This window comes from Chiloscyllium plagiosum, chromosome 3 (genome assembly GCF_004010195.1).
Source record: "Chiloscyllium plagiosum isolate BGI_BamShark_2017 chromosome 3, ASM401019v2, whole genome shotgun sequence".
Taxonomy (NCBI): Eukaryota; Metazoa; Chordata; class Chondrichthyes; order Orectolobiformes; family Hemiscylliidae; genus Chiloscyllium; species Chiloscyllium plagiosum.
Window position 1 is genome coordinate 75,766,408 of NC_057712.1, and position 15,479 is coordinate 75,781,886.

General features: G+C 37.9%; 1 protein-coding gene across 1 annotated transcript in view; it reads right to left on the reverse strand.

Moving 5' to 3' along the window:
* LOC122539935 (microphthalmia-associated transcription factor-like) overlaps positions 1-11,745 on the reverse strand; it is a 48,691-nt gene extending 36,946 nt beyond the window's left edge. The window contains exon 1 of the mRNA XM_043675137.1: positions 11,611-11,745. Within this exon, the coding sequence (XP_043531072.1) occupies positions 11,611-11,745 (135 nt within the window). The remainder of the gene's footprint in view (positions 1-11,610) is intronic.
* Positions 11,746-15,479: the final 3,734 nt, after the last annotated feature.

Genomic DNA, 15,479 nt, shown 5'->3' on the forward strand with positions numbered 1-15,479 from the left:
TTTCTGACCTGCACTTTTTACTGGGTGTGCAATTGTGAGAAATCTCTACCTGCTGGAAAGTATCTCTTTTGTTTTCATTTGTTTGTGAAGCAGGATGTCCTGTCTTTCAGAACGATTGCATAATTGGTTGCTCGGCAAGATCATTCATAATTGCTTTCTGAGTATAAATTGTGCTGGCAATGGAAATCCCTTCTTTATTGGTATTGCTCCAAAATGCAAAGATGCAATATGCAAAGGTTGCTAGGTATTAATGAGCATTGATTTGATAACATGGGCCACACCTTCTGCAAACTTTATGGAGTAACGATCATCAGGAGACAATGTGGTAAGGATCACTCACCACAGTAAACATGTCTATAAGTGGATCAAGTCAGAAATCACAAGACACCAGGTTGTAGTCGGACAGGTTTATTTTAAATCACAAGCTCTCAGGGACTTCACTGTCACTTCACCTGACGAAGATGCATAAGCTTGTTGGACCATAACCTGGTGTCATGTGATTTCTGCCTTTGTCCACCCTAGTCCACATGGGCACCTCCACATCATGGCTACCATCGACACTAAAAATGGTTAATCAGTGAACTGTGGTCTGTTGTCAGACATTATCAGTGATATTCCTGACATCCACTTTCCTGTATTTTTGCCATTACCTGACTCCCCTACTGACTAAGAATCTATGTCTCAGTCTTAAATATGCATGTGGCTCTGCCCAGCAAATGTCTGAGGCATTGAGTTCCAAAGACTCACAATCCTTGGAGAGAAGTCGCTTTCCCTCACAGTTGTAAATTGGCACTCCTTTATTTGGAGACTAATCCTTCTGGTCTAAGACTCTCCCATAAGGTGAAATTCACAGCATTTGCCCTGTGAGAAAAATTTTGTTAGTTGTCATGTTGAAAAAACCTTTAAGAAACTTGTAGAAACTAATACTTAGCCAAAAAAATGTACAATTCAGATTCCAGCTTGAGTCAATTTTAAATCAGATCGGTGTTCATTCAAATTACATAACGTATTGTTCAAAATATATAAAAATATCTTAAGTAATAATTTATACTATGACAAATAATAAATGCACGTGTTAGTTGTTCTAACCTGCACTTCGTTAGCGGCACTTCGGGTGCTCTGTAGTTCAGAGCAAGGATTTGTTGATATGTAGTCAAAGTTCTAGAGTGTAAATGGCACCTTGACAGCGTGGGTGGGACTTCCAAACTGTACAAAGTAATGTCAAATACAGTCAAATACAGTCAGGTTACACTGAATGCAATGAACATAATCTGCATGCCTGAAAAGGCAACAAATCTCAGCATTGAGAGCCATTTTAGAATTCAGCATCAGAGGACAAAAACATTGAGCATAACGGGGAAAATAAAGTACCAGAATAAACTTGCAGGGAATATAGAAACTGACCATGAAAACTTCTATACAAGCGTGAAGAGCTAAGTATTATTAAAGATAACTGTGAATCCCTTACAGTCAGAAGTAGGAAAATTATAGAATCATGAAGTCATAAAGTACAGAAGAGGATCTTTGGCCTGTTGAATCTGTACTGCCAAAGTTACACTAAATCTACACTGTCCCAATTCCGGCACTCGGCCCATAGCCTTGAATGTTATCACATTTCAAATATTCATCCAAGTACGCGTTAAAGGATACAAGGTTACCTGCCTTAACCTCCCTCCCAAGCAGTGTATTCCAGACCCCCACCATGTCCTGGGTGAAAGGTTTGTCCTTAATTTCCCTCTAAACCTCCTGATTTTCACCTTAAAATGTGCCATCTCCTTACTGGTCCTTGACAATAAGGTACATCTGCTTTCTATTCACCTTGTCCACGCCCCTCACATATACACCTCTATCAGGTCTGCACTTAATGTTCTCTGCTCCAAAGAAAACAACTCGAGCTTGTCCAACCCCTCTACATTGTAAAGCTGTTCCATCTCAGACAACATCCTGGTCAATCTCCATTGTACTCTGTCCAGTGCAATTACACTCTTCCTGTTGTGTAATGACCAGAACTGCACACAGTATTCCAGCTGTGGCCTAATCAAAGTCCTGTACAGCTCCAACATAACCTCCCTGCTCTTATAATCTATGCATTGAATGATAAAGGCAAGTGTACCTTATGTTTTCTTAACCCTACTAACCTGCCCAGTCACCTTCAGGGATTTGTAGACAAGCACCCCAAGATTCCACTGTTCTTCTGAACTTCTCTGCATTCTGCCATTCATCGAATAATCTCTTGTCTTGCTATTTATTCCCAAATGGATCACCTCACACTTATCAGGGTTAAATTCTATCTGCCACTGATCTGACCATATTACCAATCTATTGATAGTCCACTGTATCCTAAGATCTTCTTCCGCAGTGTCAACCACCTGGCTAATCATTGTGTTATCCACAAGCTTAATTATCCTATTCCCCCCACCTCCACACTGCTCCCCACCACCACATTCTCATCGTTATCAAAGAAAAACTGGAAGAACTGTAAATCAGACACAAAACAGAAATTGCTGGAAAAGCTCAGCAAGTCTGGTAGCATTGATGTTGCCAGAACTGCTGAGCTTTTCCAGCAATTTCTGTTTTTGTTTCTCATCTATATCATTAATATATATATAAAAGAAACAATAAGGGACCCAATACTGATCCTTGAGATGTACTACTACTCAGATGCCTCCAGTCACATAGTCTTCTACACCATCCTAATTAGCGAACAAAAAAATGTACACAAAAACACTTCTCAGAAATGGTAAGGAACCAAGGATCTACTGAGAGGATAGAATTGAAGGAAATCACAATGATTAAGAAAATAATGCTGGGGAAATTAATGGGATAAAATTACCAAGGCCTGATAACCTATATCTATGTTTGAGAATGGAACTTGTATAAGAGATAGTGGAGAACCAGTGGATGTGGTATGTTTGGATTTTAGAAAGCTTTTGATAAGGTTTCTCAGAGGTCATCAATGGGCAACATTACAGTTCATGGATAGAAGGTAATATATTAACATGAATTGAGAATTCATTAACAGACAGGAAACAGAGTGGAAATGAATGGGTCATTTTCTGAGTGCCAGGAGATAACTATTGATTTACAGCAGGCATCTGCGTTTGGGCCACAGTTACTCACTATATAAAAATGACCTGGATGACAGAACCAAATGCAATATTTCCAAGTTTGCTGAAGACACAAAACTGGGACAAATTGTGAGTGTGAAGAGAATGCAAGGAGGTTTTAAGACAATTTGGACAAGTTGACTGATTGGGCAAACACATGGCAGATGCAGTACAATGTCACTAAATATCAAGTTATACACCTTCGTGTGGAAAACAGAAAGAGTATTATTTAAATAGTAGTGTATATTGGAAAGTGTGGATGCACAAAGGGAGTCCACATACACCAATCAATGAACATAGATAGGCATGTATAGCAAGCAACTAGGGAGTTAGATTGCATATTAGCCTTCATTTCAAAAGGATTTGAGTTCAGGAATATCATATTACAGTTAGAACATAGAATAAAGAACAGTACAGCACACTACAGGTCCTTCGGCCCTCAATGTTGGGAGACCAAACCTGGAGCTAATGCTGAGGATGGCAGGATTGTTCTAAGAGGAGAGATTGGTTCAATTAAGCCTATATTCAAGAAAATTTGGGAGGATGAGAAGGAATCTAAATAAACTTGCAAAATTCTAACAGGGCTGAACAGACCAGATACAGTGACTATTTTTTCTAGGGTCTAGAACCAGGGAACCCATCTCCAGATAAGGGTAGAACATTTAGGACCACGATGATAAAAGATTTCTTCACTCAAAGAGTAGTGAGCCTGTGTGATTCTCTACCAGAGAAGGCTGTGGAGGCCAAGTCAATGAATATATTCAAGAAAGAGAAAGGTAAGTATTTAGATTTTAAAGGTATCAAGGGGCATGGGAGAGAAAGCAGGAATGAGGCATAGAGATAGAAGATCAGTCATAATTATATTGAATTGTGGATCAGATTCAAAGGACTGAGCACACTACTTATGTTCATAGTTTCCACATTTCACTGCTTTAGAATTCCCTGATGCAGCGGACCTGTACTCTGTATAATCATAAAAAAAACTTACAAAATCAGTTCAAATTGATTACTCTGTTTCCGTGCTTTACATCAGCACGACTCTCGGATAACAAATAGTGTAATTCACTTCAGTTTATGCAGAATTTTACAATTATTTTTATCAAAAGGAAGTGCTCTTTCCCATTAATATTATCAAATTCAGTATTTTAAACCAATTAAATTAAAATTATTGCAGATTATGATGTTAAGTCAGTGCCTAACTGAATTAAGAAGGCAAATGTAATATTGTCCTTCATTTCTGAGGAATAGAGTTTAAACTTAGGGAGGTTGTGCTGCAGTTGTGTTGGGTGCTGGTGAGGCCACACCTGGAGTACTGTGTATAGTTTTAGATCACACAACACCAGGTTATAGTCCATACAGGTTTAATTGGAAGCACTAGCTTTCGGAGCACTGCTCCTTCATCAGGTGACAGCATCTAACAGATGAGCGACTTAACATACAATCAAGGTATTTTTCAGAGAGGGTTGGCTTATGAGAAGAGATTGAGTAGATTTGGACTACACTCATTGGAATCTAGGTGAATAAGGGGGATATTATAGAAACATATAAAACTATGAAGGAAATAGATAAGGTAGAAATAGGGATGTTGTTTCCACTGGTGGATGAAACTAGAACTAGGAGGCATAGCCAAAAAGTAAGGGGGAGCAGATTTAGGACTGAGTTGAGGAGGAACCTCTTCACCCAAATGGTTGTGAATCTGTGCAATTCCCTGCCCAGTGCAGCAGTTGAGGCTACCTTGTTGAATGTTTTGAAGACAAAGATAGATTTTTGAACAGTAAAGGACTTAACGGTTATGGTGAGCAGACAGATAAGTGGAGCTGAGCCCATGAAAAGATCAGCCATGATTTTACTGAGTGCCGGAGCAGATTCAAGGGTCCAGACTGCCTCCTCCTGCTCCGAGTTACTATGTTCATATGTTCTAACACAGCATTGTTGGGTACTAGTGGTTGCAATAAACATAATTAAGGAATTTTGGAAGAAAATCAGATAGAAATGTTTAAAAGTATGGAATTAATTAATATTGACAAACAGATAGCAAAGTAACAAATTCAGTGCAAAAGTAAAAAGTGGAACAGTAAAATATTTATATGCATGTAAGAACCAAATGGACATTGTTACACATCTTAACCAATGTCAATTTTTTAAAAATTGATAGGCATTAAAAACATACAAAATACATACAGGCAAAAATTACGTAAATTGGATTAAAGTGTATTGTAGTATTGTAGAATTTGCATGAGGACAGATATCATAGGTTAATATTATTTCATTCTTTGATGCTAATGTTTTTTTCTGATTCTATGCTTCCAGTTGCTACATGTTTGAAGCTTTCTTTTTGTATTTGGATAATCTCCATAAACATAGGTCACATACTGTCAACTACACTTAAATCTGACACCCATAACATAGTGTTCTGAATAATAATTCATACGTTTACTTTGCTGAGGTAACATTATTTATCAGATTTTCTTTAACTTGCATATTTTTTAAGCATCACTACCTCTACAATTTCTGATAGGTCCAAAAACAGGTAGTTGCCATGGCACAGTATGGATTCCAGGATGAGAGAATATCATGTGACTCCCACAGCACCAAGAGTACACTGCACTGAAAACCTCCCCTGAACATTAAAATACATCAGTGCATGTAATTCCAGGACATATCAGTTTCCTAGCACAGTTTGTCGTATGCAGTATTCATTTCATAAAATCCATTAAGTATGCAAATCAAAAGAAATGGAAACAATTATGACATTTACAGAAATAAATTGCATGAAAGATCTTAATAAAATAATGCTGTGAAAGTAGAATACTGTGCAAATATAAATCTCAAATAACATTTTGATACAGTAGTTTGACAGCAGCAGTCTGTAAAAAAAATTAACGTTAATCTAGTGACAAAGTATTCAGGAATATTTTCTATAAATGTATAAAAAATGTATATTTAGGAAAATTATATATTTCTTAATTTAATATTTCCATTCCTTGTGTTGTTATGATCATAACTAAAACCTGGAGATCACATTGAAAAGGATGCTTATATTTCCAGTTCAAATGCCTTTTTATATTAAAAAAAATCAATGTCAGGTCGCCATTTAAGTTGCATGCAATTGTCCAGTGAGTCCACTTAATTGTCCTGCAGCATTTCTAATTTAATTTACCTGATAGATATTTACAGCTAACTATAATAATGTTTCCATTGAAAGAATTACTATATTGTAAAATCTGTTCTGCAATTCATACCAAATAAACATCATTTCTATTTTAGATTCCTGTTCTAATATGGCACATTAATGTTTTTGAAATTTTTATGCTTATTGACATGAAAAATATATTTCAGACATTTAAAGAAAAGCAAACTGTCTTCGAGTGCACAGTTCAAAACATGAGATTGAAGACCCCCCAAGTGCAGACTGCATATTACTGGAAGGAAATTACAATGATTATATAAAAAATTCCACATATCTACATTTATTTTTCATAATGTATTGCATTATTGATACTTTACAGAGTCATGATTGTTTCCATGCCTAAAACCTGTGCCCAGTGATTAATGGTCATTCTTTGGGAATTTGACCAGGATGTTCCTTATTTGGCATGATCCCTATTAGTTAAGGGCAACTTGCAAACACCAAATCTGAAAGGCCAAACACAGCCCTTTCAGCTTCAGAGAAACTGTAGCCTGCCATTGATAAAGAGAGTGTTTAACATCAAGTACAGAATTTATAGGGTCCTGAATCATGTGGACAACGGTGCGATTTGTGGCAGAATTGTGCCATATGTCAAGCAAGGTTTATTGTCGTTGGAACTCATTACATCTTTTATCCAATGGCTGGTCACCAAGGCAAGACTTTTGCCAGAAAGCAATGGATGGCCTATTCAGGGGGATTTTTGCTATTATCTGCCTTATTACCTGCACATCTCAGTTCATTAATTATAATTTGGGGAAAAGTGAGATTTGATTTCCAGCATGTTAACCCAGTGTATTGAAACAGTATGAAGTTTGAATGGGTCAGGAGATTATTTAATCTTTCTTTTTATTTTCAAACTGACAATATTCAGTTTTATTGATTTGCTGAAGACCAAAATACAAGGCTGTTGCCTGTTCAAATTGCTAGATGGACTACTGCTGATTGGCATGAAGGAATTGTAATGCAGTGTTTCCTACATATATTTACCAATCAATTCCCTTGTGAGGTATCAGTTTCGAATTCTTTTGCCCTTCCAGATGTGCGTCATTCATTCAGTGAACTAAGAGGAATATATTTATCATGCAAGTTGTAAAACTCTGAAAATATGAAGAGCCTTATATTCACCAAAATACAAGGCTTCCCACATAAATATTCCAAAGCAGTGCACTGGTATTTTTCTGAATTCAGAAAATTCAGACTTGATTGATGCCCATAAGAATCCTTGTGTCAATTATGGTGACTTTAGTTATGGTCACTAAAGTAAAAGGGAGCTAATTCAGAAGATTGCAACTATTTTCCAATGTTTTCACTCACATGAAGTAATTGTGCATTCCCACATTAGGCATCAAATAATGTAAAATGACGTTTACCGACATGAACTTTCCATTGATCATTCTTCAGGTTCATTTGTGTCAGACTGCCAATTTATGCCTAATAATTTACTGGTGATTTGGAGTTAGTTGTGACAAAATGGTCTTATAGCCTATGAACAAGGAAACATTCAACCATGAACTGCAACACAACAGATTTGGCTCAGTAGTAGCAGACAGCTCTGAACCAGAATTGGTTCATATTGGCCTTGCTTTAATTGATGAGCTGACCAGCCACATCCCACCTCACCACTGAAGGTGTAGAAGAGAGACCAGAATGAAAAAGTTATTCTGACTTAATCACAGTGTCATCATATTTTGTTCGATAAAGTGCTCTGGCGCTGTGAGGCAGCAGTGCTAACCACTGTGCCACCGTGCCGCCCCAAATTGATGAGCTGACCAGCCACATTCCACCTCACCACTGAAAGTGTAGAAGAGAGACCAGAATGAAAAAGTTATTCTGACTTAATCACAGTGTCATCATATTTTGTTCGATAAAGTGCTTCCCGATTTCACTTTTAAATGGGCTAATTTTAAAATTATTCCCCCTTGTTCTAAATCACCTCATTAGAAGAAGTAATTGCTTTGTATGCATTCTATTAAATGATTTGACATTTTATGCAGCCCATTTAAATCATATGTTGACTTGGGCTCTTATGACATCAGCATGACCACTGCTGATTCAAAACAGGTGTGTTTTAAGCCATAAACTTGACATAATTTTTCTGGGCAATCTGCAGCAGACCCTTTACAATAAGCAACTCAATATGCATGTCAAAATATAACAAAGTGCTGTGGATGCTGGAATACTGAAACAAAAGCAGAAATTGCTGGAGAAATGTAGCAGTGAAGGAGGATCACTGGACATGAAATGTTAACTCTGCTTTCTCTCCACATTTGCTACCAGACCTGCTGAGTTTCACCAGCGATTTATGTTTTTGTTTCAATATACACACCAATGGGTAGAGAGTAGAGGGTGCATAGCCTGCCTACTGATGCTTGCTAGTTGTATGGTGACCCTTTGATAACATAAACACCCAACTCCCATACTGCACATTCTTGTTTCAAGCAGGTGTTTAGTAGGCATCCCATGTCAAAGACCTCCGCAAGGTGGCAGAGCATCAATGTCAGTAAGGATGGGACACCATGTTCTGTTTGTCATTTTGCTTTCGCTGTTCCTGGCTGAAAACAGGAACAAAAACTGCATGACACAATGTTGCCTTAAAGTTTTCTCTGAACTCTAGTAAACCTTCTTGAGGTATCAGGGATGTTTCTGTGAAACTGGACAGCTGGTGAAAGACCCATGCTGCCTCTACCAGGGAAGAAGCCAAACAATCCAGCTAGAGTGGTTGGTCAATTAGAAGCTGGCTGCTCCTACTCTCAGCAGTAACATGGCCAATGCCGTGGCAGATGCCACAAGAACAATCCGGAATACCAGGATTGTGGAGAATCAAGAACAAAGATAAATGATGAGCTGGGCATTCCTGAGAGAAATGCCATAGTTTGGAAGCAAGAGCAGAAAGGTAGGTCAGAGAGTACATACCTCTGTTCAATGTACAGTCCCTGCATCGGGCACTGAATGATCTTGTCCCCTTCTCCATTCTCTTCAAGGTCATAACTTGCCTGCATAGCTACAGCTCACAGAGATGTTTGTTTGCAGCTCAGTTAATCTACGCAGCAGCAGAGGCTGAGCCTCTTAAGCGGTCCTTAATTGACCAACTCAAGGCCTCAACTAGTGGCAGGGTAGGAAGGTTGACTATGGCCTTCATGCCCTGAACGTGTAAAAGATTCTGGTGGAGCTAGACTAATTACATGTGGTCCTCTAATTAAATGCCAGTCCCACCTCCTATCTAGCCGAATCTAAGCGCACATTGTTCTGCCCAACATCTCAATGTCAGTGAGTGATCCTCTGAAGGCACATAGCGCAGCAGTCTTGGGCAAGAAGTCATATACTGAATAAAACAATGTGTATCCAAAAATCATTAGATTAACTGCATTATGTTTGTCTGTTGAATTAGAGAGACATTTGCACACTTCAAAGATTTTATATTTAACTTTCGTTGTACATTAAATTAATGTGGAAAGATGTTTAAAGTGTTTGTCTAAAATTTCCTTCCCTGTTACTTGCTGTGATAGAATAAAACCTTAGATAAAATAGATATAATGCTTCAAATCAACATTTTTGTGAAGGTGTGTAAATAACTTCAGAATTTCCTATCATTAGAATAATTTTCAGATCAATATTAAATGAATGGTGTAACAGAAACAGGGTATGTTACTGATCACTCAAAAAGCCCAAGTTACTGTGTCATCTTTTATGCTTACTCTAATCTTATGATGGTGATGCCTCCAACTTTATCTTCATTGCATGGTTGACCAGGAACCTCTCCTACTGCCAATAACATGTGATGGAAGGACAGTTTGACCCTTTTGACCATATTATGAACACATCTTCCTTGGCAGTCAAGTCCTGGAGTGAGACTCAAACGAGGGGCTTCTGTTTCACTGGCAAGGATGCTTTCCACTGCTCCATATCACCTCAGGGACAGAGGACTGGATTGCAAACAAGGAAAAAAGAAAAAAAAAACACTTGTATTAATATAGCACTTGTTTATAATGTCCCAGGGAGGTTTAGTGCTAGTGAACTGCTCTTGATGTGTAATCATTGGGGAACTTAGTCAAAAGCAAAAGCTATTGCATTCCAATTTCCTTTGTATAGCAATTAATTGAATAGACTTACTTTGTTGCCTTCCTTGGTTCCACCTCTCAAATCTGTGATCTCTACTTCCTGGAAGGACAATGGCAGCCAAAATATGGAAGCATCATCATCACCATGCCTCACAATATTTTGGACATTGTGTTGGACAGTTCCAAGGAACCAAAATCACAGAATTTACCTCCCAGCACTTTCAGAGTAAGTTAATTATATGGATTGTAACAATGATTGGAAATAATTTTAGAGGTTTCATCACATAACCTCCAATATCAAACCAACCTGCCCTGCCACATTAACCTCCCCTTCCCCCACAGAACTCTGTAATTTATGGACAAGCTTCCAACTCAAATTGAAAAGCTAAAGGGATTTTAATTACATGTTTAGCTGATGTTTGATTATAAATCAAACAGCCTTTTTATCCATACACCAACAATTTTGTAATTAATAATGGTTTAATATAAATTAAACTATTATGCATCTTTCCTGGACTTCTCTGATTTATTTTCTAATTGCTGATATCCTGCTGATGATGTCTCAATTTGTGGAGACTCCAGGACAATCTTGGAGGTCTGGTAATCCTGCTTGAAAATGTGTCACTACATGTCAAAATGTCTGCTTCAGTATCGGAGGAGGTATCCTCCCACAATCTGAGCTAGCTTCCTGTGTGGTAGATATGATAAAAACCAAAGGAGAATATTCTCTCTGTTCTCACTGACTTTAGCTCTGTTCGGGCTACTTGATGTGACACTCTGGAAAATAATGCCTTGATGTCAAGAGCAGTCACCCATACTTCATCTCTTTTGCCTACGTTTGGATGAGGGTTGCAGTGAGGTCAAGGACTTAGTGGCACAATCATAATCCAGACTGAACATCAGTGAGCAGATGATTAGCGAACAAGTAACACAAAACAGACATTACGGGAAAAACTCAGTAACATCTGTGAAGAGTAAGCAGAATTAACATTTTGGTTCCAGTGACCTTTCTTTGCGAAGTCAGTGAATAAGTGCTGCTTGCTCAAACTTGCAGTGATATAGATTGAAGGATTAAATGTACCATTACTCTGACCATATCTACTGAACATTTGTGTGAAGAACAATGTCATTGGGCTGTCAGATCACATGGAACTGACACCAGGAGGCATGATCAAAACTGTGCTGTACCTTGATCCTTTGTATGTTTACAGCCAATAAATGGCAACAGTTTGCACTCAGCTTGTCTTCAGCTCACATATGTTTCAAGCTCCCTGGTGCTCCTAATAATATTTGTGAAAATAACATCTTCCGTCGCTTCGCTGATAATGAAGAGTCCAGTTGTGATGGTATTGGGATGATTGTTTTGGTCCCATTCTTTGTGAACACTCATATCTGAGTAATTTTTCACATGTTGTGAGGATGGGTCACTGAACTCAAAATGTTAACTCTCCACAGATGCTGCCAGACCTGTTTCTGATTTCCAGCATCCGCAGTTCTTTTAGTTTTTAATTTTCCACATTGTTGGGTATATTGCAACATTTGATATATGATGCAACAGCTTAGCTAGAACTACAGCTAGTTCAGGAACACAATTCTTTAATAGTAAAGAAGGGATGCTGTCAGGGCCCAAGGCCCTGAGAGATGATAAATGTGTGTCAGCATTGTGGGTAGCACTAATATAATGAAGGATGAAAAGAGCAACCAAGTCCAAATCTTTGATGGTCAATTTAATGAGATTCTTTTATATGTCAAAACATTGCAATTTACCATGATTTTGACATAGTATTTTGAAGTTTCCAATGGATTTCAATTTCATTTCATTTCATTTCTGATAAGGAAATGTAAAACTTATTGCAAATCTTGTGTGACCTCATTTGTTAACTTGCTTGAGAGGAACGATTCCTCCGCTGATAGACTGAAGTCTGTTTCAATTTGAGTTAAATGCTGTTGAAACTGGGAACTTTGCCAACAGTAAGAAAAGTACAAGCACTGCATTATGTCTTCCTTGCAAATCAAACAGTTTATTTTGCAGATTTTAAAAAATTAACACATTCATCACTAAAGACTGTTCTCCACTTCAATTACAAAGATTACTAACATCTGTTCTCTTCCCAGAATGTGTCTTGGGTGATGTGTATAAACTAAATACAATTTATGCAGTACAGGACTGCTATGAGTGATGGTACCAGTAGACAGCAGCAAGTACTGTTTCCTTAATGTTGGAAATTGAGGGGCTTTTATAACTGGAAGTACAGGTATGCATGAAGAGCAACTTTTTTCTGTTTGCAGTATGTGATAATGAACTTGTAGTTTTCTATTACTTTGGAACAGTATTTCAGTTAGATTTTAAACAGTACAATTTGGGAAACATTTTCTTAATCAACAACTAGAAAAACATGCTGAAATTTCTGCAAAATTGTAAGTAGTTCTGTGTTGATGATTTATATTCACTGGAATTTGGATTGGAGTCATTTAACAAGGATTTATAGAGAAAAAAGATTTTCACTCCATCATTGTAGAACGTAATCACACAGTTGACAAAAATATTGACTTATCCACTATAACATAAGTACTATCATTTGGATGTTAAAACATCTAGATAAAAATTCGATGAACCTAGCATAGACATATCAAGCAAATTCCATACATGGCAAATAAATATATTTTGGAGAAGGTACAATATGATAGCATGCTAAGCTCGCCAAAGTAAATCTAATTAGAAATGTCCTCAAATCTTTGATATTTCACATTTTGAAGTTGAAAAGTAAGAAGGGTGCATGTTTCAGGATAAAGTTTGTATCAATTACCATCAATTACCAATGTCCATTTAATTGAAAGAATCCAAAAATCTCCCCATGACATTCAGTGGCATTATCATCTTTGAATTGTCCACTATCGACATTGTAAAGGAATTCAGTGCCTGATTGTGAAACTGGACATTTTGTAAGATAGGGCCCACTATAAACATTTCCCTTGCCCTAGCTAACAACATTCCTGCATTCACTACCAACTCTTGGGATTCCCTAGTTGCTTTACTTGCAGTAGGTACAGCTCCCCTCCCCCCCATTTTGTGTTAATACTGACCACTAGAATGCTGGCCTTTGAGTGGCCAACAGCTTTTAGTAGGTGAGATATCCACACTCAGAATCTTGATTCCAGCAGAAGGACCAACTTGTGGACTAGCAACTGCCTGTTGGGCTTGTGGCACAGCAGGCTTTTCTGAGATCACACAATGAAGGTCCTTTGCTGGTTCTCCGACCAGATCCATCAACAAAATTCTGTCTGAAGCTTCAGCAGACAAGGAACCAAAGAGATGTTTTCAGACATGGGACGGGAATATATATATTATTAGAATGGAACAAGATATTGCTAAATAGCATGCACAAACTACATTGTTTCTTTTGCCTCAGTACTTTTCTCCTCATTGTTGCAGGATTTGCTTATGAACTAAAGATATATCTTCATTTCCTGCAATGCCGGTGTCAGAGTTCAAAATGTGGAAAATTCTTTACTGAAGTTTATTTGAGACTCCTATCAGTTAGTTAGAAAGCAATATATTTATTTTGTAAGTTGTAAAGACTCATTTGTAAAGGCTAACTTGATTAGTTAAATATATTTTCAAGTTGTATAGTATATTGAAACAAGATGCAACAGAATGCCAACAATAAGCAAATTTCCACAATAGACATTAATTTGAAAGAAATGTAGCAAAAATAAATATATTTGTCTCAGGTTTGGTATCGTATTTCATTTTCTTAGAGTCACAGTGCAATCAGAATTCAAATTAATTGTTATCACCATGCGAAGGAAGAAATAGACAACAGTTATATTAGTATGCATCTCTATATTCAAGTCTAAGTACAGAGAAAGATCTCCACCGATCTCCACAGATGCTGCCAGTCATGTTGAGTTTCTCCAGCAATTTCTGTTTTTGTTTGTTTCAGATTTCCAGTTCTTTGCTTTATTATTATTTGATGATGTAATGGTTGATTCTGAACCCAGCAGTGACAGGAGTAATGGTTGATTCTGAACCCAGCAGTGACAGGAGGAATGGCCGTTTCAGAACCCTAGCAGTGACAGGAGTAATGGCTGATTCTGAACCCCAGCAGTGACAGGTGTAATGGCTGATTCTGAACCCAGCAGTGACAGGAGTAATGGCCGTTTCAGAACCCCAGCAGTGACAGGAGTAATGGCTAATTCTGAACCCAGCAGTGACATGTAATGGCCGTTTCAGAACCCCAGCAGTGACAGGAGTAATGGCTAATTCTGAACCCAGCAGTGACAGGAGTAATGGTTGTTTCAGAACCCCAGCAGTGACAGGAGTAATGGTTGTTTCAGAACCCCAGCAGTGACAGGAGTAATGGCGAATTCTGAACCCAGCAGTGACAGGAGTAATGGTTGTTTCAGAACCCCAGCAGTGATAGGAGTAATGGCTAATTCTGAACCCAGCAGTGACAGGAGTAATGGCTGATTCTGAACCCAGCAGTGACAGGAGTAATGGCTGTTTCTGAACCCCAGCAGTGACAGGAGTAATGGTTGTTTCAGAACCTCAGCAGTGACAGGAGTAATGGCTAATTCTGAACCCAGCAGTGACAGGAGTAATGGTTGTTTCTGAACTCCAGCAGTGACAGGAGTAATGGCTAATTCTGAACCCAGCAGTGACAGGAGTAATGGTTGTTTCTGAACTCCAGCAGTGACAGGAATAATGTGAAGGCAGTGTTGAACTCTATAATATTGCAAGGAGTAAACAAGTACGTCTCAATGTGGATTTAAAGTTTGTGGGTGGCAAAGAAGCATCCTTACTATTTCGATTTTTAGAGGAGAATAGTAAAGTTTCTAAAACGTATAAGGCCTATAATTCCTCGCAGATTCTCCCAAACTTAAAGTTTAGCTGTGGTGCAGTACTGACATAATACAAGAAAAATGATTTAAATGGCCAAAGATGGTTACTAATGCTTTTCCTTTGACATTGTCCAACTGAAGTTATCATTGGAGATTAGAAGAAATCAATTTTAGAGCTACTGTTTTGGCTAAATATTATCCATATATCCATTTGTCACTTGACTTATAGCCTCAAATATATCCTGGTGAACTTAAGAACATAAGAAATAGGAGCAGGAGTAG